General features: G+C 49.6%; 1 protein-coding gene across 4 annotated transcripts; it reads left to right on the top strand.

Annotated features, from left to right (window-relative positions):
• The first annotated feature begins 9,771 nt into the window (after window positions 1-9,771).
• Cox4i2 (cytochrome c oxidase subunit 4I2) lies at window positions 9,772-23,972 on the top strand. 4 transcript variants are annotated; one of them, XM_048445591.3, is made up of 9 exons: window positions 9,772-9,788; window positions 9,884-10,012; window positions 10,470-10,604; window positions 10,860-10,943; window positions 12,083-12,199; window positions 13,327-13,408; window positions 15,484-15,648; window positions 19,738-19,869; window positions 23,704-23,972. In XM_048445591.3, exons 6-9 carry the CDS (start codon window positions 13,327-13,329, stop codon window positions 23,838-23,840), a joined length of 516 nt encoding a protein of 171 aa, XP_048301548.1. In that variant the 5' UTR covers window positions 9,772-9,788; window positions 9,884-10,012; window positions 10,470-10,604; window positions 10,860-10,943; window positions 12,083-12,199; the 3' UTR covers window positions 23,841-23,972. The 4 variants fall into 4 exon arrangements, with proteins under 4 accessions (XP_048301548.1, XP_085553336.1, XP_048301546.1 ...); XM_085697210.2 differs by lacking the exons at window positions 9,772-9,788; window positions 9,884-10,012; window positions 10,470-10,604; window positions 10,860-10,943; window positions 12,083-12,199 and adding exons at window positions 12,448-12,591; window positions 21,044-21,105; XM_048445589.3 differs by lacking the exons at window positions 9,772-9,788; window positions 9,884-10,012; window positions 10,470-10,604; window positions 10,860-10,943; window positions 12,083-12,199 and adding an exon at window positions 12,451-12,591.
• The last annotated feature ends 1,967 nt before the right edge of the window (window positions 23,973-25,939 follow it).

Raw genomic sequence — 25,939 nt, 5'->3', positions numbered from 1 at the left:
TATCTAAGATGTCCTGGATCAAGTTGTGTGACCTCCTTTGAGAGGACACAGGTCACAATAGCTAGGCGTGGGTCTTAAGACAGGCAGAAAGCAACCAGATTCTGTGGGAAGGTCTGGTCCTGTCTGGAGACTGAGGGATCATCAAACCCTGACGATGCAACCTAACCCAGGGGCCAGTTGTGTTTCTTGAGTTTTTGTTGTTGCTTTGGTTTTGAGGCAGGTTTTCTCTGTGTGGCCCTGATTGTCCTGAAACTTGCTCTGTAGATCAGGCTGGCCTCGAACTCACAGAGATCCGCCTGTCTCTGCCTCCCGAGTGCTGGGATTAAAGGCGTGCGCCACCACCGCTAGGCCTTAGACTTTTTCTTAATGACATTTGTTTTTCTTAATTGTTTGCTTGGTTTCTTTCTTCCCTTTTTCTGGATCACCATGTAGACCAGGCTGGCCTCACACTCACAGAGATCCACCTGCCTCTGCATCCAGAGTGCTAGGATCAAAAGTGTGTGCCCTCAATTGTTAGTTTCCACCGCAGCAGCAGCCTGCCACCGCCACCAAAATAGTTACATCATCTCGTCACAGGTGCCTTTCCACCGTTGGCTATGCAGCATGCGCACCCCTTAAAAGTACCCACCAGGCACGACTTGTGTCTTACTCCTCTCTTATTCCTCTTGTCTCCTCCCTGTTCTCTATCTGTCTGCCTGTTTCTCTCATGTTCCCAATCCGACATGATTTTCACTCTTTCACTGTTCCCCCCCCCCAAACTCTTTTATTAATTCTGTTGCACATGGTGTGTTTGTTTAATGGCATACCTGGACAGGGCCCAATGAAAGGTACCCATTTCACCTTTCTTTTTTGTTTATCATTACAACTACCCTGGCTTGTTTTGAGTTTGAGACAAGGCTTTACTTTATTACCCAAGCTGGCCTTCAACTCAAGGCAGTCCTCCTGCCTCAGCCTCTCACTTGCTAGGATTATGAGTATGAGCCAGCCACAGCACCCAGCAATATCATTGAATGCCAGAACCTCCAACCGGAGAGGGTTACCTAATGGCCAGGGTCACATAGCTGGGTTCCCAAGTGGTAGGCAGACCTCAGATCCTGCCTCCCTGCTCTAGTGAAAGGAGGTGAGTCACGAACCGCGCAGGAGTTGGGTGAGGCTGGGGTGAGGACCAGGCACCACTTTCCTGGAAAAGGAAGGGAAGAGGAAACAGTGCTAGGAGGAACCACAGGTCGGGGGAACAGGCCTGGCTCCCTTATCTCTCTGACCCCACCCTGGCTGGCTCTGCTTCCTGCCCCTGATTCTTGCAAAACCTTCTTCCCAGAGCTTCCCCCAAGAGAGGTGCCCCAGGCCCATACAGGGTTGCATCAGGGTCTTGTGCAAGGAGCGGTTAGGAGAGGAAGAGAGGATGGCTGTGTGCCAAGAGGAAAGCAGGAAAGCCAGTCCCAGTGCCATTTCGGATCGGATGTTTGCTTCTTCGACCCGGCTCTCCAGCATCGCAGGCTTTCTACGCGCTGCTCTGAGGTTCCTGCAAAGTCAAACCTACACAGCCTGAGCTCCAGGCTAAGCTGTTGTCATTTCTACCTGGAAATTTATAGGCGTCCCAACTGTTATTCATCGTGTAGTTAGGAAGCCCTTCCCGTGCTCTGGGAACAGACTGCCGGAACTAAATTCCAGCAAGACTAGGTACCCTCTAGGAATTTCCATTCTTAGTTAAAGATTGACAGCGAATGAATAAATAATATATCAATATACACACATATACAGCCTGAGGTTCATTTACTCTGAAATGACCCAAGGAGCTTAAAGGTCAAGGCTCCTCACTCACAAGAGTTCTAGCTTAGAGTTCACAGGTTTCTTTGTGCGGTTTGTAAAATTTGTATGTTGTGTTCTTGTTAGAGGGTCCACAAAACCTAGGTTGTGTCTTGTACATGAGGCGAGGCAAGACAGAAGACTCATGCTTATGTATCATGTTTGTGTTCCATTCTTGGGTTTAAGACCCGGCATCTCTAAGCCAGGAGAGGAATGGGGGAAATTGCTGAGAGGTGAACCATGAACCCTCCCCTCCAGGGGCCCTCGTGTGGGCTCTGGTTTTTCCTCTGGCTATTCGCGCCCCCTCTCGGAAAGAACTGGAACTGCGCCCGCATGGGCGAGAAACCCCGATTGGGTCCCGCGGTAAAAGACAGCCTGAATCCTTGCGGCCTCTAATGGGCTGTGAGAGTATTAAATGCCGGGGTGTGTGTGTGCGGCTGTTTGGTATGTATCCAGGTACTCAGATAACTGTACACCAGAATCCAGAAACTTCCATCCACATCAGAACTCTGATTAAGATCTTACATATTTCCGGGCTTCAGTGGCATGTGCCTTTAATTCCAGCACTGAGGAGGCAGAGGTAGGTAGGTCGCTGTAAATTTAAGGCCAGCCTGGTCTACCACTAGGGCTGTTACACAGAGAAACCCTGTCTTAAAACAAACAAACAAAACAAAACAGCATCTCAGACTGCCCTTGGGCTCTTTTATGTAGCTGGGGATGCTCTTGAACTTTTGATCCTCATGCAATCAATCTTCCAAGTGCTGGGATTCTAGAGGTGCAACACCACACAAAACCTCAACTACAGAATTCCAGGTCAGCCTGGGCTTCATGTGAAATCCCCTCTCACGTGACTAAACAAACAGGTGACAGAGTTTTGGGGAGTGTTTTGGTTCGTTTCACAAGGTTGAGGCCATCATGGTGGGGAGGACATGGGAAGTGGAGCTTACATAATGGTGGACAGGCAGGAAGGTCCACAGCAGAAAGCAGCAGAGATAAGATTTTCCCAAGGACCAACCTCTTACCGTCTTAAAGCTAGGTGCTGGCTCCTAAAGTTTACAGAACCTTCCACGATAGTACCGCCACCGCCACCTGGAGACCAGGAGCTAACACCACAAGCCTGTGAGGGGCACTTTCTATTCGAATCATAACAGACCTGCCTCCTGATACAAACTGTAGAGAGCTAATGGTCAAATCCTGGGTGTGAGTGAGACCCAGCACAGAAACAAAACAGACCAAACACAAAACAAAAATAGAACCCATTAAGTGACCCGAGGGTTTTTTGTTTATTTGTTTGTTTTGGTGGGGGGTTCAAGACAGTCTTTTTTGTGTTGCCTTGGAACTAGCTCTGTAGACCAGGCTGGCTTTGAACTCAGAGATCTGGCCCTGCCTCCCAGATGTTGAGATTAAAGGCCTGTGCCACCACTGCCCAACTGACCCCAGTTTTGTTTGGTTTTGGGGCCTGGGTCTCACTGTGTGGCCCGGGGTGGCCTGGAATTTATTATGTAGACTTGCAGAAATATATCCTTGCTTCTGCTTTCAGGAGCTAAAAATGTGTGCTGCCAGGCCTGGTCCAAAGTTTTGTTTTTGTTTGCTGTCATTGAGGCAGGGTCTCAGTCTGACCCAGGATGACCTGGGATTCACACTCTGCGCACCCAGGCAGTTTCAATGCTGCCCCGTTCTCCTGAGTGCTGACATCACAGCCCCGGCATCGAGGAGAGGAGAATGTAAGCCTTGGACATCTAGAGCCCAGAGCCCTGGACAGGGGCACTGAGAACAGCTCTGGTTCCAAAAGCCCCTGATGATATACAACCCTTCACATGCTCACCTGCATCCTCTTCTTGTTCTGACCTGCAGACTTTGCACACAAAAAACTTCAAACAGTGTTTGCCAAGCCTCCTTTATCTGAATTCACCTCCGGGAACCAAGTCCAGTTTGGGAACCCTCGCCAGCTCCCCTGGGGCTACAGTTTGGATTTGAAGTGACTTTTCAAAAACTTCACATATTCAAGGTTTGGTCTCTAGCTAGAGGCAATGCTCGAGGGTGAATAGATCATGGGGCCTCTGCTCATCCATAGATTAAGTCACTGCCGGTTGGATTCATTATTAAATTGTTTGCTTTGTTTTTTCCAGACAGGGTTTCTCTGTGTAGCCCTGGCTGTCCTGGAACTTGCTCTATAGACCAGGTTGACCTTGGACTCAGAGATCGACTGGCTTCTGCCTCTGAAGTGCTGGGATTAAAGGTGTGTGCCACCACCACCCAGTTCGTGATTAAATTTTAACGTTTTTTGTGTGTATGGGTGTTTAGTATGCATGCCTGTCTGTATACCTTGTGCATGCCTGACACCCAAGAAGGCCAGAAGAGGGTGTCAGATTATAACATGAAGGGGCCTGCTTATTGGGGTTTATGTCCTGCCCAATTCCCCACAGTCGACAAGCCCCAAAGAAAATAACACAGAGATCTCCATAAGTTATAAAACTGATTGGCCCATTAGCTCAGACTACTTATTAGCTCTTGTAGCTTATATTAACCCATTATTCTTATCTATGTTAACCACATGGCTCCGTACTTTAGCAGGGCAGCTCACATCTTGCTTTTTTGGTGATCTGGGCAGAACTGGGGAGGAATGGGCTTCCTCCTTCCCAGAATACTTCTGTTCTCATCACCTCATATCCACTTCCTGTCTGGTTGACCCGCCTATACTTCCTGCCTGGCCAACCAGCATTTATTTAAAACATGATTGACAGAATACAGACAATTTTCCCATACCACTCCCCCTCCTCTTTTTTAACAAAGGAAAATTTCCATAGTCTGGCGGGCCACTTCCCGCCGCCCGGCTCCCTGCTGCCTGGCTAGCTTATACTCCAAAATAACAACACACAAATTGTATTCATTTAAACACTGCCTGGCCTATTAGTTCTAGACTTTTAATGGCTAACTCTCACATCTTGATTCAACCCATTTCTAATAATCTGTATGTCTCCACAAGCTTGTGGCTTACGGGAAAAGATTCAGCATATCTGACCTGGTAGCTTTATGGCAGGCGGCTCTCTCTGACTCTGCTTCCTTTCTCCCAGCATTCTGTTCTGTCTACTCTGCCTATCTAAGTTTTGCCCTATCAAAAGGCCAAGCGGTTTTCTTTATTCAACCAATGAAAGCAACACATAGAAAGAAGAACCTCCTACATCAGATCCCCTAAAACAGGGAGCTGCCACCTCATGTGGGTGTTGGGAATCAAAGCCAGGAACCAGGTCCTCTGCAAGAGTAGTTTATCCCCCCACCCCGAGACAGGGTTTCTCTGTGTAACAGCCCCAGCTGTTCTGAAACTAGCTCTTGTAGACCAGGTTGACTTCGAATTCACAGAAATCCACCTGTCTCTGCTCCCAAGTCCTGGGATTAAAGGCGTGCACCACCACCGCCCAGTACAAGAGCAGTTCTTAACTGCTGAGCCATCTCTCCAGCTCCAGATTCACGATTTGATGGTATCATTAAAAGACGACTGAAAACAGGAAGCAATGCCTGGTTGGAGGAAGTGGGCCCACTCCTGCCATGGTGAACTTGTCTGGTGGTCAGAGGAAAACTGTCAGGAGTTGGTTCTCTCTTTCCACCATGTGGGTCCTGGGGCTCACACTCACTTCTGATGAGTGGAGCAGCCTTCACTTGTTGATCCAGCACCCCAGCCTGAGCCATTTAGTGAAACCCTGTCTTAAAAAAGAGAGTAAATACATTTTTTAAAAGTTCTGGGGGTGTAGCTGAGTGGTCGAGCACTGACCTAGCATGTGCAAGGCCATAGGATTGATCGCTAGTCAGGGAGAGAAAGTGAGTGTGTGTGTGTGTGTGTGTGTGTGTGTGTATGTGTGTGTGTGTGTGTGTGTGTGTGTGTGTGTGTAGATGTGAACCTATAACCCTTGTGATAAGGAGGCAAAGACAGAAGGCTCCCTGGGCTTGCTGGCTAGCCAGCCAAGGGCAATCGGTGAACTCTAGGTTCAGTGAGAGAGTCTGTTTCATAAGACAAGGTAGAGAGTAACAGACGAAGACACCTGATGCTGACATCTGGCACATGTCACACACACCACACGTATGGGCACACACCCACCCACATACATACATATGCCTCACAAAGTAAAGTAATAATATTCGGTAGAGAGACGGCTCAGTGGTTAGGAGTGCTTCCAGAGGACTGGCAAGCACACAGCCCAGTGGCTCGCAACTACCTGTAACTCCAGCTCCAGGGGACCCCGCATCCTTTACTGGCCTCTGTAGGCATCCACACATGTGGCATACACTCACACTGACATCTACACATAGAGATAAAAAATAATTCTTTTTTAAATTTAATTTATTTATTTTTATTTTATGTGCATTGGTGTTGGGTCCCCTGGAGCTGAGTTAGAGACAGTTGTGAACTGCCATGTAGTGAGGAGTTGCGGACAGGCCTGCTTTTCATCCTGCCCAGCTCCCGCACGCCTAGCTTAGCCCTAGAAATAATAACACATAAGTTGTATTCATTTAAATACTGCCTGGCCCATTATCTCTAGAGAGTTAGTTACTGGCTAACTCTCACATCTTGATTAACCCATTTCTAATAATCTGTGTAGCATCACGAGGTGGTGGCTTACCAGAAAAGATTTAGCATGTCTGACCTGGTGGCTGGCTCCATGGCGTCTGCCCCATTGCCCTCTTCCCAGCATTCTGTTCTGTTTACTCCACCTACCTAATTTTCTGTCCTATCAGAGGGCCAAGGAAGTCTCTTTATTAACCAATGAAAATAACACAATAGACAGCAATAGACAGATAATCCTCCTCCATCACTGCCATCTGGGTGCTGGGAATTGAGCCTTGGTCCTCTGGAAGAGCAGTCAGTGTTCTTAACCACTGAACCATCTCTCTAGCCCCTAAAAATAAACCTTTAAAAAATAATAATGGGTCAAGTGTGGTGATGCACACCTTTAATCCCAGCATTTGAAAGGCAGAGACAAGTGGACCTCTAAGAGTTCAAGGCCAGTCTGGACTATATAGTGAGTTCCAGATCAACCAGGGCTATTTTGAGACCCTGTCTCAAAAACTAACAATAATTCTACAGTAGGGGAGGATCAGTGGCTCAATGGTTAAGAACACTTGCTGTCCTTGCAGAGGACCTGAGATCAGTTCCTAGCTACGTTACTTCTGTTCCAGGCAATTCAATTCTGTCTCACCTCCTAGCTTACCAAGCATGCAAGTCTCCAAAGAAATAGATACACATGCAGGAAAAAAACACTCTTGCACATAAAATTAAAATAAATAGAGCCGGGCCGTGGTGGTGCACGCTTTTAATCCCAGCACTGGGGAGGCAAAGGCAGGCCTCGATCTCAGAGTTTGAGGCCTGCTTGGTCTATAGATTGAGTTTCAGGACAGGCAAGGTTGTTACACAAAGAAACCCTGTCTCAAAAACAAAACAAAACAAAAAATACTACTACAATGTTTCAAAAAGCCAAGTGGTGGTAGCGAATGCCTTTAATCCCAGCATTTGGAGGCAGAGGCTGGCCGATCTCTGTGAGTTCGAGACCAACCTGGTCTACAAGAGTTAGTTCCAGGACAGGCTCCAAAGCTACAAAGAAACCCTGTCCCAGAAAAACAAAAACAGAAACAAAACAACAACAACAAAAAAGAAACAAAAATCCAAGTAGAGACCACCTTAGCTTCAATCAGGGGTCTCTTCCCCAGTCACGTGACTCAACATCAAACACCTTCGGTAGGAACACATGGAGAGAGGTGAGACACAACTTCCCACCCCTGTGATGTTTTCCCCAGGAATGTGTAATTTTAATTGGATTCTGAGAAAATGCTGGGGAGTCCAAACTGGCAGACAGTTCTTATAAACACAACAGACTCCAACTCTTCAAAGTGGGAAAGCAAAATGAACGTTGTCCAGGCCTTGAAAAAGAGAGAAGTGGGAAGGCCTGAAGAACGGCCACAGGTCAGTGAGATGACACTGAATGCAATGGCGGACCCTGGATGGAACCACAGGAATGGAAGAAAGGCAGGAGCCGGCAAGCAGGAGAAATCCTCAGAACTTCCGTACCTGAGTTAATAGCAAGCCTCTTCCCCCTCCTCCTTCTCCCCCTCTTCTTCTTGTTTTTCAAGACAGAGTCTCTCTGTGTAACCCTGGTTGTCCTAAAACTAGCTCTGTAGACCAGGCTGACAGCAAACTCAACAGAGATCCAAATGTCTTTGCTTCTCAAGTACTGGGATTAAAAATTTGCTTGGAGCTGGGCGGTGGTGGCACATGACTTTAATCCCAGCACTCCTGAGGCAGAGGCAGGTGGATCTCTATGAGTTTGAACCCAGCCTGGTTTACAAAGCGAGTTCCAGGACAATCAGGGTTATTATACAGAGAAACCCTGACTCAAAATATCAAGAAAGAAAGAAAGAAAGAAAGAAAGAAAGAAAGAAAGAAAGAGAGAGAGAGAGAGGGAGGGAGGGAGGGAGGAAGGAAGGAAGGAAGAGGGAGGGAGGGAGGGAAGGAAGGAAAGAAGAAAATGAGGAAATTGTGCTGGATAGGTAGTTGAGGGTGAGCTCACTGCTCTTGTGGCCGACCTGAATTGTACTCTCAGCATCCATGGCTACCTGTATCTCCAGCTCTAGAGGATCTGACACCCTCTTCTGGCTTCCTTAGGCACCTGCACTCACATATAAACCCACATGCAATTAAAAATAAATCTTTTTTAAAATTTATGTGCATTGGTGTTTTGCCTACATGTATATGTGAAGGTGTCAGATCTTAGAGTTTCAGACAGTTGCAAGCTGCCACGTGGGTGCTGGGAATTGAACCCGGGTCCTCTGGATTAGTAGCCAGTGTTCTTAACCACTGAGCCATCTCTCCAGCCCCCCCAAAATAAATCTTTTTTAAAAAAGATTTTTTATTTTATTTTATTTTATTTTATTTTTTGAGACAGGGTTTCTCTGTGGCTTTGGAGCCTGTCCTGAAACTTTGTAGACTAGGCTGGCCTCAAACTCACAGAGATCCGCCTGCCTCTGCCTCCCAAGTGCTGGGATTAAAGGCGTGCACCACCACTACCCGGCTAAAATAAATCTTTATTAGAAAAAAAAAAGCCTAGAAATTTGAGAACATGGATGTGAACATGAACATGGAAAAAAAAAAACCTAAAGAAAATAAATGAAAGCTTTTTTTTTTTTTTTAAAGGATAGAGAAGCTCTGGCTGTCCTGGAACTTGATCTGTAGACCAGACTGGCCTTGAACGCACAAAGATCTACCTGTGTCTGCCTTCCCAGTGCTTCTATCTTTCTATAGATGTCCCCAAGACCAAACCTTTGTGCCAACAGAAAAAAGAACAACCCCTCCCTTCCTCCACAAGTGCAGCCCTAGGGCCCAGGGCACGTGTACAATGCCCGCAGGACTGTTCCCTACTCTGGTGCCAACCATGATTCTGTTTTGTTTTGAAGTCTCATGCACCCTGTGTTGGCCTCGATATGTGACTGGGGATGACCTTTAACTCTCCACTCCAAGTACCCAGACTCCAGGAGGACATCAGTCTCACCAGGGAATCAGAGGCAGACTCATTCCCAGGCCCGGGCCCCTCGAGTGACTTGATGTCAGAGTGTCTGTCACAGGTCCAAGACCCACAGAGGTTGTTCTTCCACGGCCCTACAAGCACAGCGAGCCCCCATACCTCCCATGCCTGGTGGAGGGGTCCTGTTTGCGCTCTTTTTCCTCAGCCCTGGACAGAGTTTCCAAACAGATGTTCCTCATCACGGCCTCACTGCTCATCGGGAGCCCGGAGTTCCCACAGAGGCTGGTGGGAAAGGATAGCGAAGAACAGAGGGTCATGTTCCACATAAACCTTCCCTTGGGAGCCCTGTGAGTGACTGGAAACTGAGGCCCAGAAGTGACACGGCTCGCCCAGTGGCTGCAGTAGAGTCCATATACATAAGCCACTCTTCCCAACACAGTTACCCACCATCTGGGAAGGCTGAAGGCTTGCTGGGTATGGTGGCAAGAGCCTGGGTTCATCACTGCGGAAGGGTGCAGAGCATGGGGGTGAGGGGGGAGCTGGGCTTTGGCAAGGTGTGCTTCTTCAAGTCTGCAGGACAGAGAATCTTCCTCCACCCTCTGCCCGCCGGGGCCATGCTGCAGGACACCTTGTCAGTCTCCAAGAAGGAAAGTAGTCCTTTTGTATCTCTGTCTTCCGGAATTACCTTGGTTGGAAAGGTAGGGAAGATCCCAGGAGGGACCACTAGAGAGCCTGGCATGGCCTGCTTTTGTCACTGGGCAGAGGATGGGGGGTATTAGAATCCTTGCACCCCATATATGCCTTTCCCGGGCCCTACTACCCTGGTCCAGAATGGAGGTGAGATGTAGCCTGCTTCTAAGTTCTTCTAGCCTTCTGAATGTCTGCCCTTGCAAGCCTATTTTTCCTTTAAGGAGTTGGCCCCTTCCTTTCAGTAAACTGGCCTGGACAGGTTACTGAAACTCTGATGGATGGGTTGGGGGATGGGCACACGCCATGGACACAAACCAGGATACAGAGCCTCTTGTTCTCAGTAGAACCACAGCCCTCACCTACCAGTCTACTGACAACTGTGGGCTTCCCTAACTGAATCCAAGTTCTCCTCCGTTTCCTCAGCAATCCACATCTGGCCTTTGGTCACCTCTCATTCTTTTATAGGCACTGGAAATTGAGCCCAGGACCTTGGACGTGCTGGCCAAGCACTCACCACCGAGCCTCTTATCCTCTTTAGAATAAAATTCAAGCCAGATGGTAGTGGCTCACACCTTTAAACCCAGCACTCGGGAGGCAAAGGCAAGTGGATCTCTGTGAGTTCGAGGCCAGCCTGGTCTACAGAACAAGTTCCAGGATAGGCTCCAACGCTATACAAAGAAACCCTGTCTTGAAAAACCAAAACTAACTAACTAAATAAATAAATAAAATTCGAGACCCTCACTGTGGCCCCTGCTTCGTACCTCGCCCCTCTTCTCCCTGCCCCATCTCACCTTCCTCTTGCATTCCTCCCTGTCCTTCTGGTCTGGAAGACACCCTGGGTCTTTCTGCCTTCAGGCTTCTACAGGTCGATCCTGATGACTGGAACCGGACGGTGAGCCCCTAAGAGCAGGAACTCTGTCTGGTCTTGTCATTGTAGAGGTAATGAATGCAGCTGTACTGGGTACATTCTTTCCTTTAAAAAGAAAAAGAAAAAGAAAAACTTTTGTTTTGCTTTGAGTGCTAGGATCAAACCCAGAGCCTTCTCTAAGCCTGGCAAACATTCTTCACCTGAGCTACATCTCCCTGCTCCCCAGTCCCCACCCCACCCCCCTTTTCTTTCTTTTTGAAGCAGGATCTTTCTAGACAGTTCTTGCTGACCTGGTAATCAATAAGTAGTCCAGCCTGATCTTGAACTCAGTCAGGTTCTCCGGTGCTCTGAATGCTGGGATGCTAAGCCTTTTTTTCCACACCTAGCTCCACTGGATAGAGAAGTCTGACTTTGTAGCTCGGACTGGCCTTGAACTCATCAGTAGGTAGGAGTACTTACTGAACTAATTATTCTCTGACTTCCACCTCTTCACTATGGCATATGCATGCCTGTTCTCTCTCTCTCTCTCTCTCATACACACACACACACACACACACACACACAAATAATAATTTATTCCATCTATTTATCTTTTTTTGAAATAGGGTCCCCTCTACATAGTCCTGGTTGTCCTGGAGCTCACTGTGTAGACCAGGTTGGCCTTGAACTCATGGAGATCCACCTGCCTCTGCTTCCCAAGTGCTGGGATTAAACTGCTTCATTGGCACAGTATCAATAAATAATTCTTTTGTTTGGTTTTGTTTTGGGGGTGGTGCCTCACTCTGTAGCCTTGGCTGGCCTGGAACTAGGTATGTAGACCAGGCTGACCTCATAGACCAGCTAGGAGAGTTGCCTCTTTCTCTGGAGTGCTGAGGTCAGTGAGTAATTATTTTATTGAATGTACCTGAGTTTTTTTCTGGTAATGAAGCTATCACAGTCAGTGAAGCACAATACATGAGGTAGGAACTAGCCTTAGGTCTTTCTCATGGGAGAGAAAACGTGCTCAGAGACGTTAGGCCATTTGTCAGAGTACACAGATCAGATGAAAATCCCAGGGGAGGATTTATCTCTTTTGCTTAGAGACAAGGTTTTGCAGCAAAGCTTGTCCTTGAACTTTGTGATCCTCCTGCCTCTGTCCCTGAATCCTGGGACCGCTGCTGGCCTGCCAGTGAAGAAGCCTTTCTCCTCTCCCCACACCTCACCCTCTCAGGGTAGAGGGCCGACGGAGCGCCCACAGTGGTCCTCGAAGGCTGTCTAGGAGAGGAGGCTGGAAGGACAAGACAATTTTACAGTCACACCTGTAATCTCCGAGATCCGGAAGCAAGAGGTAGCCAAGTCTCTGCTATCTAGTGAGTTTGAGGCCAGCCTGGGCTACAGGAAACCCTAACTCAAAACCACAGGGCATTCGTGGTGGGATGACAAGGAGAAAGGTGGAGTATCAGGGACCTCCTGCTCCTCTGCCAGCCGGGATCTGAGGAGGTCCCCACACCGCTGGGGACGGGGCGGGGGGGGGGTAGTGGGGGGGGCAGCAGCAACACTCTCTCTTTTCCCGCGCCCCTGGGGACTCGGCTCAGCACAAGCGACAGAGGCGGGACGTTCCCACGTGGGGGTGGCGGGCGGAGGCGGGGCGAGCTCTGGTCCCCTCGGTCCGGTCTTCAATTCCCTGCCAGTCACTCAACGGGGCAGCTCTGGGTCGCTCCGCTGCCTTCAGTCTGAAAGGTGAGTTCCGCCCGAGGGAAGGGTCGCGGGGGTGAGATGTTCGCGGTGGCCATCCTGAGCCTTTGCCCCATCACCGCACACCCTGCCTTCCTGGGGTCCCCTCACTGTCCGGTTCTGATGCCAGAGACCTAGCCCTGGGCATTCCCTCGTTCCCGGGAAGTTGGGTCTCCTCTTCCCAGAAGATGACTGGCCCTTTTCCTAAATGTGTTGCCTCGCCCACCCGCTGAACTAGTTTGGTCCTTGGCCTCTAAAGTCGTTGGGATGCCAGACCCTACGTGTCCGAGTGATGGTAGGGCGCAGCCTGCCCCCTCCTGCTGCTGCAGAGCAGGCAGAACGCACGTAGGCAGTCAATTAAGGAGACCTGGGAGCAAGTTGCGGAGCATCTGCTCTGAGATCTGGGCCAGCTGCTCTGCGGGGAGGAGGCTCAGGACTTTTCTCTGGGGCAGACAATTTAATGGGGCTCCCAACCTGGCTGATGTGAGACTGGCAGCAGAGCTCAGGCCCCACCCTCACCCCTAGACCCAAACCGTTCAGACCTTATCCAGAGTTTTGACCTCCTCCCGCTTCTCAAACGATGAATGGAAAACCCAAGAGGGCCCCAAAGATCTAGCGCCTCACCTCCACCCACTGCCACGTAACTGGCAAAGCTGAAGAGGGTCACTTCCAACCCACTAGCAAAGCAGAATCTGGCCCCAGGGGCAGTCAGAGAACCGTGTGGTGTCTCCCGCCCCACAGATGCTCTCCAGAGCTGCCTGGAGTCTGCGGATGAGGACCGGAGGACTGGGAACTCGAGGGACACACAGCCCAAGAGGCACTGGTAAGGCTCAGACCCAGGTATCAGCCCTGCTCCAGAATTCTGGTAGAGAGCCTTGTTAACTGCCTCCTATCTATTACATCCTGTGATCCTGCGCCTGGGTCCTAGACCGAGCTCCGCCAGCAAACGGAGTCCACTTCGGAAGAAGAGAGTAGAACCCTTCATCCCAGGTTTCCTTAGAGTCTAGCCCACACCTTAGTCCCCTGAGACCTTTGATTCCCAAAGGGGAGGGTGCTACAAGGATGGAGACCCTGAATGCTCCTTTCCAGACCTTGGTGCCAGGGCTAGTCAGAAGAAGAGGTCTAAAGCAGGTGAGATTTCGGCCAGATAGCAGAAAGGGTCTCCTGTTGCTCAGGGGAGTAACGTCAAAGATAACATTGGCTGATCCATTCCTGGGACCCCCCGAGCTATGCTTATCACTTTACTTTAGATTTTGCAATAACAGTGTGAGGCAGTGCTAGCTCTGCTTCTTAGAGGAACAGCCGGAGCCCAGAGTTCTAGGTACTAGATAGGGCAGCACCCAAGGCAAGAATGGGTATGGTGGCTCACACCTCAATCCGGGTACTCAGGAGGCTGAGGCTGAGGGCTGCCACACGTCCCCAAACAGTTTGGTTTATGGACTGATTCCCTGTCACAAACAAAAACGACAACAAAAACAAAGCTGGGCACGGTGGTTTATAGTTACAACCCTAGCATTTGAAAGACCGAGGCAGGAGGATCACTGTGGCTTAGAGACAAGACCAGCCTGAGCTATAGGCAAGGCTGTCTCAAAACACCAAAACAGATGATAGATAGATAGATAGATAGGCAGGCAGACAGACAGACAGAGAGATAGGACTCAGAACCAAGACTTCTCTGATGCTATTTTCTTGCCTCTGGTGTCAACAAGCAGGACAGCCTGTAGTGAGACCCTCCACTTTCTGGCCTTGCTCTGGGCAACCTGGCCATCTGCATGAAGCTGAGGCCTAGTCTCCAAGGAAAGTCTCTACAAGGCTGTGATTCTTCACTATCCTTTCTGGACCTATGATCACAGAATACTACAGTATGCCGAGCCTTTGGTGATTTAAAAACGTTTACTATTGCCGGTATGCATGATGTACAGGGATCATTTAAATTTATTATTGTATGTATGCAAGATATATGGGGTCATGTTATACCATGCTTGTGGGGAGATCAGAGGGCAGCTTTGTGGAATCTTCTCTCCTCCCACCTTTGTGAAGGTCCCAGGGATTGAACTCTGCTCAGCCTACCACCACAACTGTCTCTACCCACAGAGTCATTGCCCAGGCCCTCTCCTTCCGTCTTACTTTTTGGATACAAGCTCTCCTGCACCAGCCTGGCCTGGAATTTGCTATATCGCTGAGGATAACCTTGAATTCTTAATCCTTCTGCCTCCAGCTCCCAAAGGATGAGATGATAGGCATGTGCCCCCATGCTTTGTGGTACTGGGAATCAAACTCAGGCCTTCTCACATCCCAAGACTTTCAGCAAAGTACTAGGCAAGCACTCTACCCACTGGGCTAACTACATTCTCGGCCCTTCTTCCCCCAGAGGACCTTTGATGCGTTATCTGGAAGCTTCCACCGAGGTGTGAGGCTTCTAGAGGAGGCTGTGTAGATGCAGTTGCATTCAGTGTGAGTTGTATCGAGCTGTAGTACATACCCAGCTGTCACTGAAGCCCCATTAAGCACATGTAAAGTCACGCCACAGGGTGCTTTATAGTTTGCATGACTGTTTCGCCTGAATCTCGGCTCCCTCTTTAAGCCCTTCTTCACCCCTAGCCTCTGCCTCAGTGGACCTCCTCTCAAGCCTAGTTCTTCCCAGAGAATACAGGATTTGCAGCAAAGAGTGGGTGACCTGGGCTCCTTGCCTGAAGGCTCAGTGTGTTCATCTGTCAAATGGAGATGACCACATCCATCCTTTGGTTCAGAGTGACATGTGGCCCATGAGCCAGCTCACCTGAAAGCCTTCAACTGACACACAGTGAACAAGAAATGTACCACTTATAACTGAAGTCATGGTTAAAGAAAGGTGGTTCTGTTGCAACCTGGACACCGCTCCCTCTCTTGTACCTGCAGCTAGCAGCCAGCGGAGGATGAGCCCCTATGTGGACTGCTATGCCCAACGCTCCTATCCCATGCCGGATGAACCCTTCTGCACAGAGCTCAGTGAGGAGCAGCGGGCCCTGAAGGAGAAAGAGAAGGGCAGCTGGGCCCAGCTGAGCCAAGCGGAGAAGGTGGCCTGTAAGTATTGGGCTAGGTGGATTATCAGACCAAAGAGAAGGGGAAAACATGGGGTGGGGGTGGGGGTCCAACTCACCCTTTGTTCACTGAAGGCCCATGTTTGAAGCTAGTGACATTGGGGACATGAGGAGAGTCACTTGGGCTGACCTCACAGTGTAAGACAGGATGTGTGGCTAAGGTGGGGTGTGTCCCAGGGGCTGCAGACCCAAAAGACAGAGAGGGTCTCCAGGAGATCTTTCTGGGGAGAATAAGAGTGACATGGAGAAGGGTGTCACAGGAGCAGGTGTGGGGGTCCTTATGTCACTAAGTGGGGCACAGAGAGGCAGCTGAGGTAGGCAGGGAAGAAGGGAGGAGAGCTATGTGGCCCTGGGTTCACCTATCTGGTTGGGCTATCTGGAGCCTCTTGGTCTCCTTTCACAGCTGGGGGTGTCAATGTCTCTTACTTACTTAATGGGCAGAAGGTAGCGTTGCTCACTCCCTCATCCTTTCTCTCACTGGGCATCTTACTGGCATCTATTACAAAGGCAGGCCCTGGCACGGATGGGAACAAGCTGCATCCTTGCCCTGTAAACTTAAATGCTCAGGGCTCTGCCTGGCTCCTTTTCCTTCCTTCCATACCTGCCAACTCCCCTTCCAACTCCCTCCCCCTCGCTCCCACCTCCCTCTTCCTTCCTCTCTCTTCTCCCCCCTCCTTTCCCTTCTACCAATCTCCCTCCTATATCAGAAAGCAAAGGACCCTCTTTTCTTCTTTACCCAGATGTCACCACATTAAGTATGTCCCTGTACCCACCATTAACTGGCCAGCAGCTGGTCCCATAGTCGTAGGAAACAGAAGCTCAGGGAGATGACATCACTGGCCAGGCCACACAACTTAGAGTTACTAGCCAGCGGTCAGGACTTGGACCCACACAGAAGACACCAGGGCCATACCACTGCCACACCACACTCTGGGAAGGCTGCTGAGTTACAGGAGGGAGCCAGTGCTCTCAGCAAGCACCAGCGGGGCCCTAGACCTCTTGCCACTGGATCCCCCCTCCCTCACCTTCACCCCACCTCCTTCCTACTCTCTGCTTCTGCCTGGGTGGAGAGTCACTGTGGCAGCCAAACTGCCCAGCCCAAGACGGTTCTGCCCAGGAACCTGTGCCAGGGCTCATTTTCCTTCACATAGCCATTTTGGAGCTATTTGAGGTACAGAGACACAGTGTTCACACAGGCCACACTCTTAAAGAACTGCAAGAAGGGAGAGGGGCAGGGAAGGAGGGAAGTGGGGAGGGTAGAAAGAAAAAGGAGAAAAGGAAGCAGGAAAAAAGAGGGCAAAAGGAAAGGGAGGGAGGGAGGGAGGGAGATCAGCATCCTTCCCGAAGTCCTCCTCAGACCAGGTCTGTGGCTCACAGACATTGCTTGTTCCCTCTATTGCTCTTTCATTCTGTGACTCCTGATCTGAGCTTAGGCATCAAGCTGGGTAGTGGGCCACAATGGCCCTGGTCCATGCATCTCCTGATAGTCACGCCAGAGCCTAGGTAGGCATCCAACTGTGGCTATATTTTGATATTTTGATAATTACTGGAAGGCGCACAATTTAAACAAAAACAAAGCTTTAAGCTGGCATGGTAGCTGGGTGGTGGTGGTGCATGCCCTTAATTCCAGCACCTGGGAGTCAGAGGCAGGCAGATCTATAAGTTCAAGGCCAACCTGGTCTACAGAGTGAGTTCCAGCACACCCAAGGCTACTCAGAGAAACCCTGTCTTGAAAAACAAAACAAACCCCCAAAAGAGAGTTTAAACTGGCATGGTGACATGTACCTATAATACCAGTCCTGGGAATGGCTGAGGGAGGAGGATTGTGAGTTCAAGGGCAGCCTAGGCTGTGTATTAAGATTTTTTTCCCAAAACAAATGAATGTTTTGTGGTTTTAAATGCATAAGGACACAAAACAGAGCCTCTTGTGTGCTGCCAGTGATCTCGGTGCTGGGGAGGCATGGGGACCAGAGCCCTTGTTCTTTCGAGGGTCTGGGGAGCTTGAGTTCTACAAAGCAAGTGATAAAAATTCTCAGTGGGAGGCGGGAAGTCAGGAAAGTCCTGATAAAGAATTGTCACATAAAAGCTTGTTTCTGTACTTCCACGTCAGAAATGCACCCTCCCTGTTCAGTCAGAATAGACATCCCAAATCCCATCTTCCCTGGGGCTGGCCAGGCCCTGTGGGATCTGCCTCCTGCTGACACTCAGTCCTCTTCCTCAGCCACGCTGCCCTTCCTCACCCCTTCCCCATCTGTTCCTGTTCTGGGCCATTTAATTTAATTTAATTTAGTTTTTTTATGTTTTAGTTTTTTGAGACAGGCTTTCTCTGTGTTGCTCTGGCTGTCCTAGACCAGGCTGGTCTCAAACTCAGAAAGATCCACTTGCCTCTGCCTCCTGAGTGCTGGGATTAAAGGTATGCTTCACCACCATCGCCAGGCCTTAATTTTTGCAACAATGGGTTTTATTGTAAAGCCGGCTGGACTGAGATCCAATGTGCAGTCCAGGCTGCCCTTGAGTTCACTGAGGTTTGTCTGCCTCTACTTCCGCAGGGCTGGACTGAAAGTTTGATTTCCTAAACCTGGGTCCCAAGGTCTCCTCTGAGAGGCTTTCTTGACATCCTAATGGAGGCAGCTCCCCATCCTCACCCATCACACAGTTGGTGAAATAACTGATTCCTCCCCTCCTAAATGTCTTGAGGGTAGGAACCACTGTGCACAGGGTTACCATATTTTGTAGACAGACAGTAAGTGCTTAATAACAATCTGGTGGCAGGGGTTGGAGAGATGACTGCTCTTCCAGAGGCCCTGGGGTTCAATCCCTAGCACCCACATGGCAGCTCACAAATGTCTATAAATCCAGTTCCAGAGGATCTAACACCTTTGCACCAATGCATACAAAGTTAAAAAAAAAAAAAATCTGGTGGCTGCGCTGCTTAGCGTTGCAGCATTCAGGGAGCAGAGGGAGGACAGCAGAGTGAGACCCTAGCTCAAAACAAACAAAATACATAAGCAAATAAGAATGGGCTGGTGTAGCTGGGCAGTGGTGGCACATGCCTTTAATCCCAGCACTTGGGAGGCGAGGCAGGTGGATCTCAGCCTGGTCTACAAAGCGAGTTCCAGGATAATCAGTAGAGAAATCCTGTCTCCAAAACAAAACAAAACAATGGGCTGGTGTACAGGGAGATGGCTCAGTGTGGTACCTGCCTGTAATCCCAGCCCTGGGGAGGCCAAGACAGGAGGCGCTCCCTGGCCAGCTAGTATAGACCAATCAGTGAGCTTCAGGGTTGGCGAGAGATCCTGTCTCAAAACACAAGGTAGCCAAGGTACAGTGTGATCATGGAAGACACCGGATGGTGATTCCTAGTCGCCACATTCATGCACATATGTCATGTACACACTTGCACCCTCAGGTGTACCAGGCCTTTACTTTAAGGCCGCAAACCAGCTCCCAAATCATGACACAGAGACTTATCGTTAGTTTTGAATGCTCGGCCTAGTTTAGGTAGGTTTCTGGCTAGCTCTTTTAATTTAATTTATCCTGCTTCTCTTTATCTACCGTTTGCCTCGGGGCTTTTTACCTTTCTTCTTTCTGTATATCTTTCACTGCTTCCCTGTGTCTGGCTGGCGTCTGCCTGACTTCTGGCCCCAGGCATCTCCCTCCGGCTCCTTTCTTGTTCCTCTTCTTTCTCAAGCTTGGATATCTAGTATTTATTCTCTCTGCCCTCAGTCCCGCCTATCTTTTCTTCTGCCTGGCAGTTGGCCATTCAGCTTTTTATTAGATCAATCAGGTGCCTTAGACAGGCAAGGTGAGACAGCTGCAACACATCTTTACAGAATTAAACACATGCAGCAAAAGCAAAGCAACACACCTTTACACAGTTAAAGTAAGATGCTGCAGCATGAACAAGTATAGCTTATCTTTGTCGAGTTAAAATAATATTCCACAAAAGAGGCTGAGTGCACAGCCTATGGTGCAAGAAGGGGCAGCCAAGGGTTTCGGGGACCAACAGCTGGTTCCAGGGTCCTGGGCATGGATCTGTGTAAGCATCCTTCCACACACTGCCTGTCTCCAGTGTACCGGCTCCAGTTCCACGAAACCTTCGCAGAGATGAACCATCGCTCCAACGAATGGAAGACAGTGATGGGCTGCGTCTTCTTTTTCATTGGCTTCACTGCTCTGGTGATTTGGTGGCAGCGGGTGTATGGTGAGTGTATGAGTCGTTGGCTGGAGGCAGTGGATGCCCTTGTGCCCATAGCTCCTGGCTGAGCTCTCTAGGACTCGCCTGAAGGGTTCTGAAAAAGTCTCCACAGAGGGAGGGTGAAAAACAGAACATGGCCACCTAGGGGGGAAGGTAGGAAGGTTAGCTCTCTGGGCATTAGTATTCTCATATACAAAATGGGAATAATAACATCCAGTTCTGTCTGGGCTCCTGGAGGATTTAGTGAGGGGGCTATAGGTTCAGGTGGGTGCGTGCATGGTGGCGTTTCTGATCACTGTGTATTAACCATGTGCTTCTTAGCATACTTTTCAACAGCTGGAAGACACAAATATATTGTCTTTTTCCTTTTTTTTTTTTTTTTTTTTTTTTTTTTTTACAGTCTCACTGTGTAGTCTTGACTGTTCTGGAACTTACTATGTAGACCAGGCTGGTCTCAAACTCACAGAGGTCCATCTGCCTCCCAAGTGCTGGGATTAAAGATGTGCACCACTACGATCAGCTTCTTCTTCCTTCCTTTCTTCTTCCTTCCTTCTTTCCTCTCCTTCCTTCCTTCCTCTCCTTCCTTCTTCTCTTCCTTCCTTCCTTTCATCTTCCTTCCTTCCTTCCTTCCTCCTTCCTTCCTTCCTTCCCTTCTTCTTCTTCCTCCTCTTCCTCTTCTTCTTCTCCTTCTCCTCCTTCTCCTTCTTTAAAGCAGGCTTTACTATGCAGACCAGGCTGACCTCAGACTTGGGATTCTCCTTCCTGAGAATTGGGGTTAGGTATGCAGGACCTCTCCTAGCTAGGGTTATTCCTCTTTCACAATAAAAGGCCAGTGAAACAATCCAGGCCAAGATGGGCACTCACAGACCCTTTGCTCTGTTACACTTAACAGGAAGGGAAGCTTGCCTTTGATGTACAAGATGTCTCTCCATGTCCAGCCTCTTTTATTTCTGTTCTATTGGCTACAGATGATAATATGTCCTTGCTTAGCTTAGCTACAGGAGAAACTAGGAAATGTTGTTTTCTGGGAATCCTTTCTCTCTCTCTCTGTCTCTGTCTCTTTTGAGAGAGGTACCCTTGTCTGGCCTGGAGCTCCCTGTGTTGGTCAGGCTGGCCTCGAACTCGCATGCAGAGATTAAAGGCATGCACTACCACATCAGACAATTTTGTTTTGTTTTAGAAGCAAGATCTTGCCAGGCAGAAGTTGCACACACCGTTAATCCCAGCACTCAGGAAGCAGAGGCAAGTGGATGGGTCTCTGACATTGACAACAGCCTATAGAGTCTATAGACAGCAGTCTGTAGAGTGAGTTCCAGGACAGCCAGGGCTACACAGAGAAACCCTGTCTCAAAAACAGAACAAAAACAGTCAACCAAATAGATAAGTGAAGGTCTTACTCTTTAGGCCACTGTCTTAGCCACTGTTGTGTTGCTGTGAAGAGAAGCCATGGCCAGCAACTCTAACAAAAGCAAGCATTTCATTGAGGCTGGTTTACAGTTTTAGAGATTTAGTCCATCGCCGTGGTGGCAGACATGGTACTAGAGGAGAAGCTGAGAGCTGTACTTCTAGATTAGTAGGTAGCAGGAAGAGAGTGACACTGGGCTTAGCTCGGGCTTCTGAAACCTCAAAGTCCACCCCCAGTGACACACTTCCTCCAACAAGGCCACACCTCTTAATCCTTTTCAAGCAGTGGCATTCCCCAATGACTAAACATTCCAATATATGAGCCTATGGGAGGCCATTCGTGTTCAAACCGCCACATCCAGGACGATGGGAAACTCACCAAGGAGCCTAGTTTGGCTTTAAACTTGCAGCAATTGTTTTGCTTTGAAATTTTGAGTGTTGGCATTACAGATGTGAGTCACCTCGCAGGAGTTGTGGGTTGTTTTTTGTTTGTTCATTTGTTTGTTTTGAAGGTGGGTCATTCCTTTCTTTCTTTCAAAGTTTATTTACTGTGGAGGTCAGAGGACAGCTTTGGGGACTCAGTTGTCAGGCCTGGTGGCAAGCACATTTACCCATTAAGCCATTTTGCCAGCCCTTTGTTTGAGTATTTATTTATTTTAGACAAGGTCTCATTATGTGCTCCTGGCTGATTTGGAATTCTCCATGTAGACCAGACTTACCTTGAGTTGATGGAGATCTGCCTGCCTCTCCTGCCTCCCAAATGCTGGCAGTGACCTGCTGTGATTTTTCTAGTAAAAGCTTGATAGGAATTCCTGTCCTGTACAAACATGAGAAGGGAAGGTCTTTACGGAGAGGTCTAGTTCAGGGTTTGCTGTGTCATAGGGGCCATCCTTGTCTACCTCTGGATAGAGACAGTGATGAGGTTGGGAGACAGCTCACTCAGAAAAGTACTTGCCTTGCAAACATGAGAATGAGTTTGGATCCCCAGCATCAGCACCAGCACCACTCCCAGCATAAAAAGCGGATATATTAGGCCAGAGAAATGGCTCAGCAGTTACACTGGCTGCTTTTTCAGAGGACCTGGATTTATTCCCAGTACCAACATGACAGCTCACAACTGTCAGTAATGGGGATATGACACCCTTTGCTGGCCTGCTCAGGCACGGGACACACACATGGTGCACATACATATATGCAAGCAGAACACATGAAATAATAGTAATATTAATAATTGTTTTGAAGTTGGGATGTGTTGGGGCACTGGGGAGGTAGAAACAGTAGGATTCCTGTAGCCTGTCTAGCTGAGCAGTGAGCGCCAGCATCAGTGAGAAACCCTGCCTCAAAAACTACGACGAGCCTGGCTCAGTGGCTGAAGATGCGTGCCACCATGCCTTCAGTTGAGTTCAGTTCCCAGGAGCCCCGTGGTGGAAGCAGAGAAGCACCTCCTACACCTCCACACATGCACCATAGCTCACTCCACTGTGCATACCCCCACCATGAAATGAATGAAGGGGGAAAGTTAAGTACCAGGGATAGAGGCTAGGCTAAGAGGGTCCACAGGTAAGGGTCTCTCAAGTCCCTCCCCCAGGGTCCAGTCTTTGGGTGAAATGCTGTTCTTCTCTGTTTTTTGTTTTTTTTTTTTTAAATCACTATGTAGCCCAGGGTGGCCTTAAGCTCTCTATCCTCCTGCCTCAGCTTTCCCAGTACTGGGATTACAGGCCTCCACCACCGTCCAGCTCCTTTCCTGGTTTGTAAAGTCAATGGTGTCTGCTTACCTTTTGCTCCTAATTATCCGACCGCCCACCCAACTGCAGGACACAGAAGGAGCTCCCTCTCCCTTCCTGTCTAGTGGGAGCCCATAGCCAGTGCTTCCTATCTGTCCAGTCAGAGAAATGCCCAGAATCTCACAAGTACTCACACTCCATGTCCATCCCCACCCAGAGAGAGCCTACTCCTGGCAGGAGAGGAAGGCGAGGCTCAGAGAAGTGAAGTAACTTGTTAGGGGCCACACAGTAGAGAAGCGGCGGGGCTGGGGGCAGCACACATTGTCCTCAAGTCAGTCTGCCACTGGTCACAGAGAGAAGTGAAGAAGTAGATTCACTGAGGGGAAGGAGTGAGTCTAAGGGAAACTGGCAGCAAAGCCCTGGTCCTGGACCATTAATCCCGGCCCTGGGAAGGCAGTGACAGTAGGAGCTCTGTGAGTTCGAAGCCAGGCAAGTCTACATAGTGAGTTCTAGGACAACCAGAGCTACAGAGTAAAATCCTTTTTCAAAAAGACTGAGACAGAAACAGAGGGGTGGGGGGAGAGCCTGGAGATAGTAGGGAGTGGGGTGAACCCCTCAGTGCAGGGGACCCTGACAGTGTGGCCAGGGGCTCAGAGGGAGTGTGGCTGTGGGGACCTGGGCTGCTGCTGTCTCACCTTTGCTGTCCCTGCAGTGTTCCCTGAGAAAGTTATCACCCTGACGGAGGAGCGGAAAGCCCAGCAGCTCCAGCGCCTCCTGGACATGAAGAGCAACCCCATACAGGGCCTGGCTGCCCACTGGGATTACGAAAAGAAAGAGTGGAAAAAGTGACCTGCACCCCTCGTCAGCCGCTTGCCCTAGTGAGACCACCCTGGTGCGGAGCCTGAAGCCCAGAGCCCCCTTCCCTCCTCTCCCCTCTTCCCTTTGCTCCAATAAAGCAGCCTGTTTTTTTCTGCCTGCAAACTCCCCTTGGACTATATATGGCATCCAAATTCACCCAGTGAGATGGGGGCAGGAACAATTTGCACAGGGTTTCCTGGACAAGTGTGCTGGGGACCTCAGGGCAGGTTGGAGGGATAGGAGACAGTAGCAAAGGCAAAAACACTTTTTCCCCCCCAAGACAAGGTTTCTCTGTGTAACAGTCCTAGCTGTCCTAGAACTTTTTCTGTAGACCAGGCTGGCCTTGAACTCACAGAGATCCGCCTGTCTCTGCCTCCCAGGTGCTGAAATTAAAGTCGACGTCCCTACCATCGCCCGGCAGAAACAGTCTTTTATTCAGTCAGTTAACCAGTCTTTCCTGAGCACCCATGGTGCACCTAGTAGCATGATTCCGAGCTCTGGGGATGCTGCGGTGTCCAAGACTAAGTCCTTGACTTCACACAGGAGACTTTTCTCCTGTGGAGGCCAATGCAAAAATGAATAATGAATAATAGCGAGAAATACTGCGGGACAGGAAGTAAGAGCCACAGAGAAAGCAGGAGAGAGTGAGTCTGGGAAGCAGGTGAAGAGCCTCTTAAAGGAAGTGGCGCCTCTGAAGAGGGCATAGTGGAGCCAGGAACAAACCTTGCATGGAAGGTGGAGGCTGGGCAGCATGTACCCTTGTGCCGCCTCCCTTACCTGTGTGTGAGGTCCCAAGTTTCATCTCTGGCATTGCAAAAGAAAAAAAAAATAGACCAACAAGTACAGAAATGGTGAGGTGGGATCTGCTTTGCCCGTCTGAACTTCAAGGAGACCACCGTGACTGAAGAAGTCCTGGAGTGGAGGGGAGAAGTGGGGAGCGGGGATGTGTGTGTTGGAAGAGAGCCCGTCTTGGGCTGGGGAAACAGGGTACACAGGGCCCATCCGGATGACAGTCCAAGCGTGGAGGAGGGGCTTCCGTGTTTGGGATTTCTGAGGGACGTGTCAAGAAGGAATTAGTCACATGAAGCGATGTGGGGAGTAATGACTGTGCAGGAATGGAGAGGGAGGGAATGAGAGTCCCTTAGTCTGACACCTGGGAAGGAGCGCAGGCGATGGGGCAGTCTGGAGCCTTCCGTGTTCAGTCCGGAGAAACTACACAGGGGTTAAAATGGACCAATTGGACTGGGGATGTGGCTCAGTGATGGAGTGCCTGCTGAGCATTGCAAGGCTCTGGCTTCAACTTCTAGTAGTACCAAAAAAAAAAAAAAAAAATTAGGGTCTGATTAGTACAGAAAGAGATCAAGCTTACATCGAAAGACACAAAGGAATTTAAAAGTTCCCTAGGGTCCCGGTGGCGGTGGTGGTGCACCCCTTTAATCCTAGCATTAGGGAGCAAGAGGTAGGTGGACCTCTGTGAGTTCGAGGTCAACCTGGTCTACAGAGTGAGTTACAGGACTGTCAAGGCTACATAGAGAGACCCTATCTCAAAAAAACCACAAAAGTTCCCTAGGGGAACTCCAAGGAAGCAGGTGCTCCCCAAGTAGGGGTTCAGACCTCTTAGGAGTATGGATGTGGAGAAGTTGTGAGGGTGCCCGGCTACAGCTGTTCGGTATTCATGGGCAGTTGAGCAACCGCGGCTGCAGGGGCTGAGGCCGGTGGCTGGTGGAACAAGGCGGATATGAGGCCTCTACCTCGGGAGGGCTGCAGGGGGCCTCGAGAGCGCTGACAGCTGCTCCACCCTGTGGCTGGGGTGATGATCTCTAGAGGACACACACAGGCGAGAATCCTTTCTACCCACGGTGCTCCCTCCGGCGCCCTCTACCGGCAAAGCCCTGCACCATCATGTCCTGAGTGCAGGCCCAACGTCAATTCCAGGAGGTCCAGCCAGTACTGAGGAAAGTACTCCAATCCCAGTGTCTCTCCAACCCTCCCACTAATGTTTGTTCTTCTGTTCGTTCATCTGTTTGTTAGTTCGTTTGAAATACGGGTTCTTTAAGTGACTCTGGCTAGCCTCGAACTCATGGTAATCT

This window comes from Myodes glareolus, chromosome 10 (assembly GCF_982192425.1).
Source record: "Myodes glareolus chromosome 10, mMyoGla1.1, whole genome shotgun sequence".
Lineage (NCBI taxonomy): Eukaryota > Metazoa > Chordata > Mammalia > Rodentia > Cricetidae > Myodes > Myodes glareolus.
This window is presented reverse-complemented; position numbering and strand designations above follow the sequence as displayed.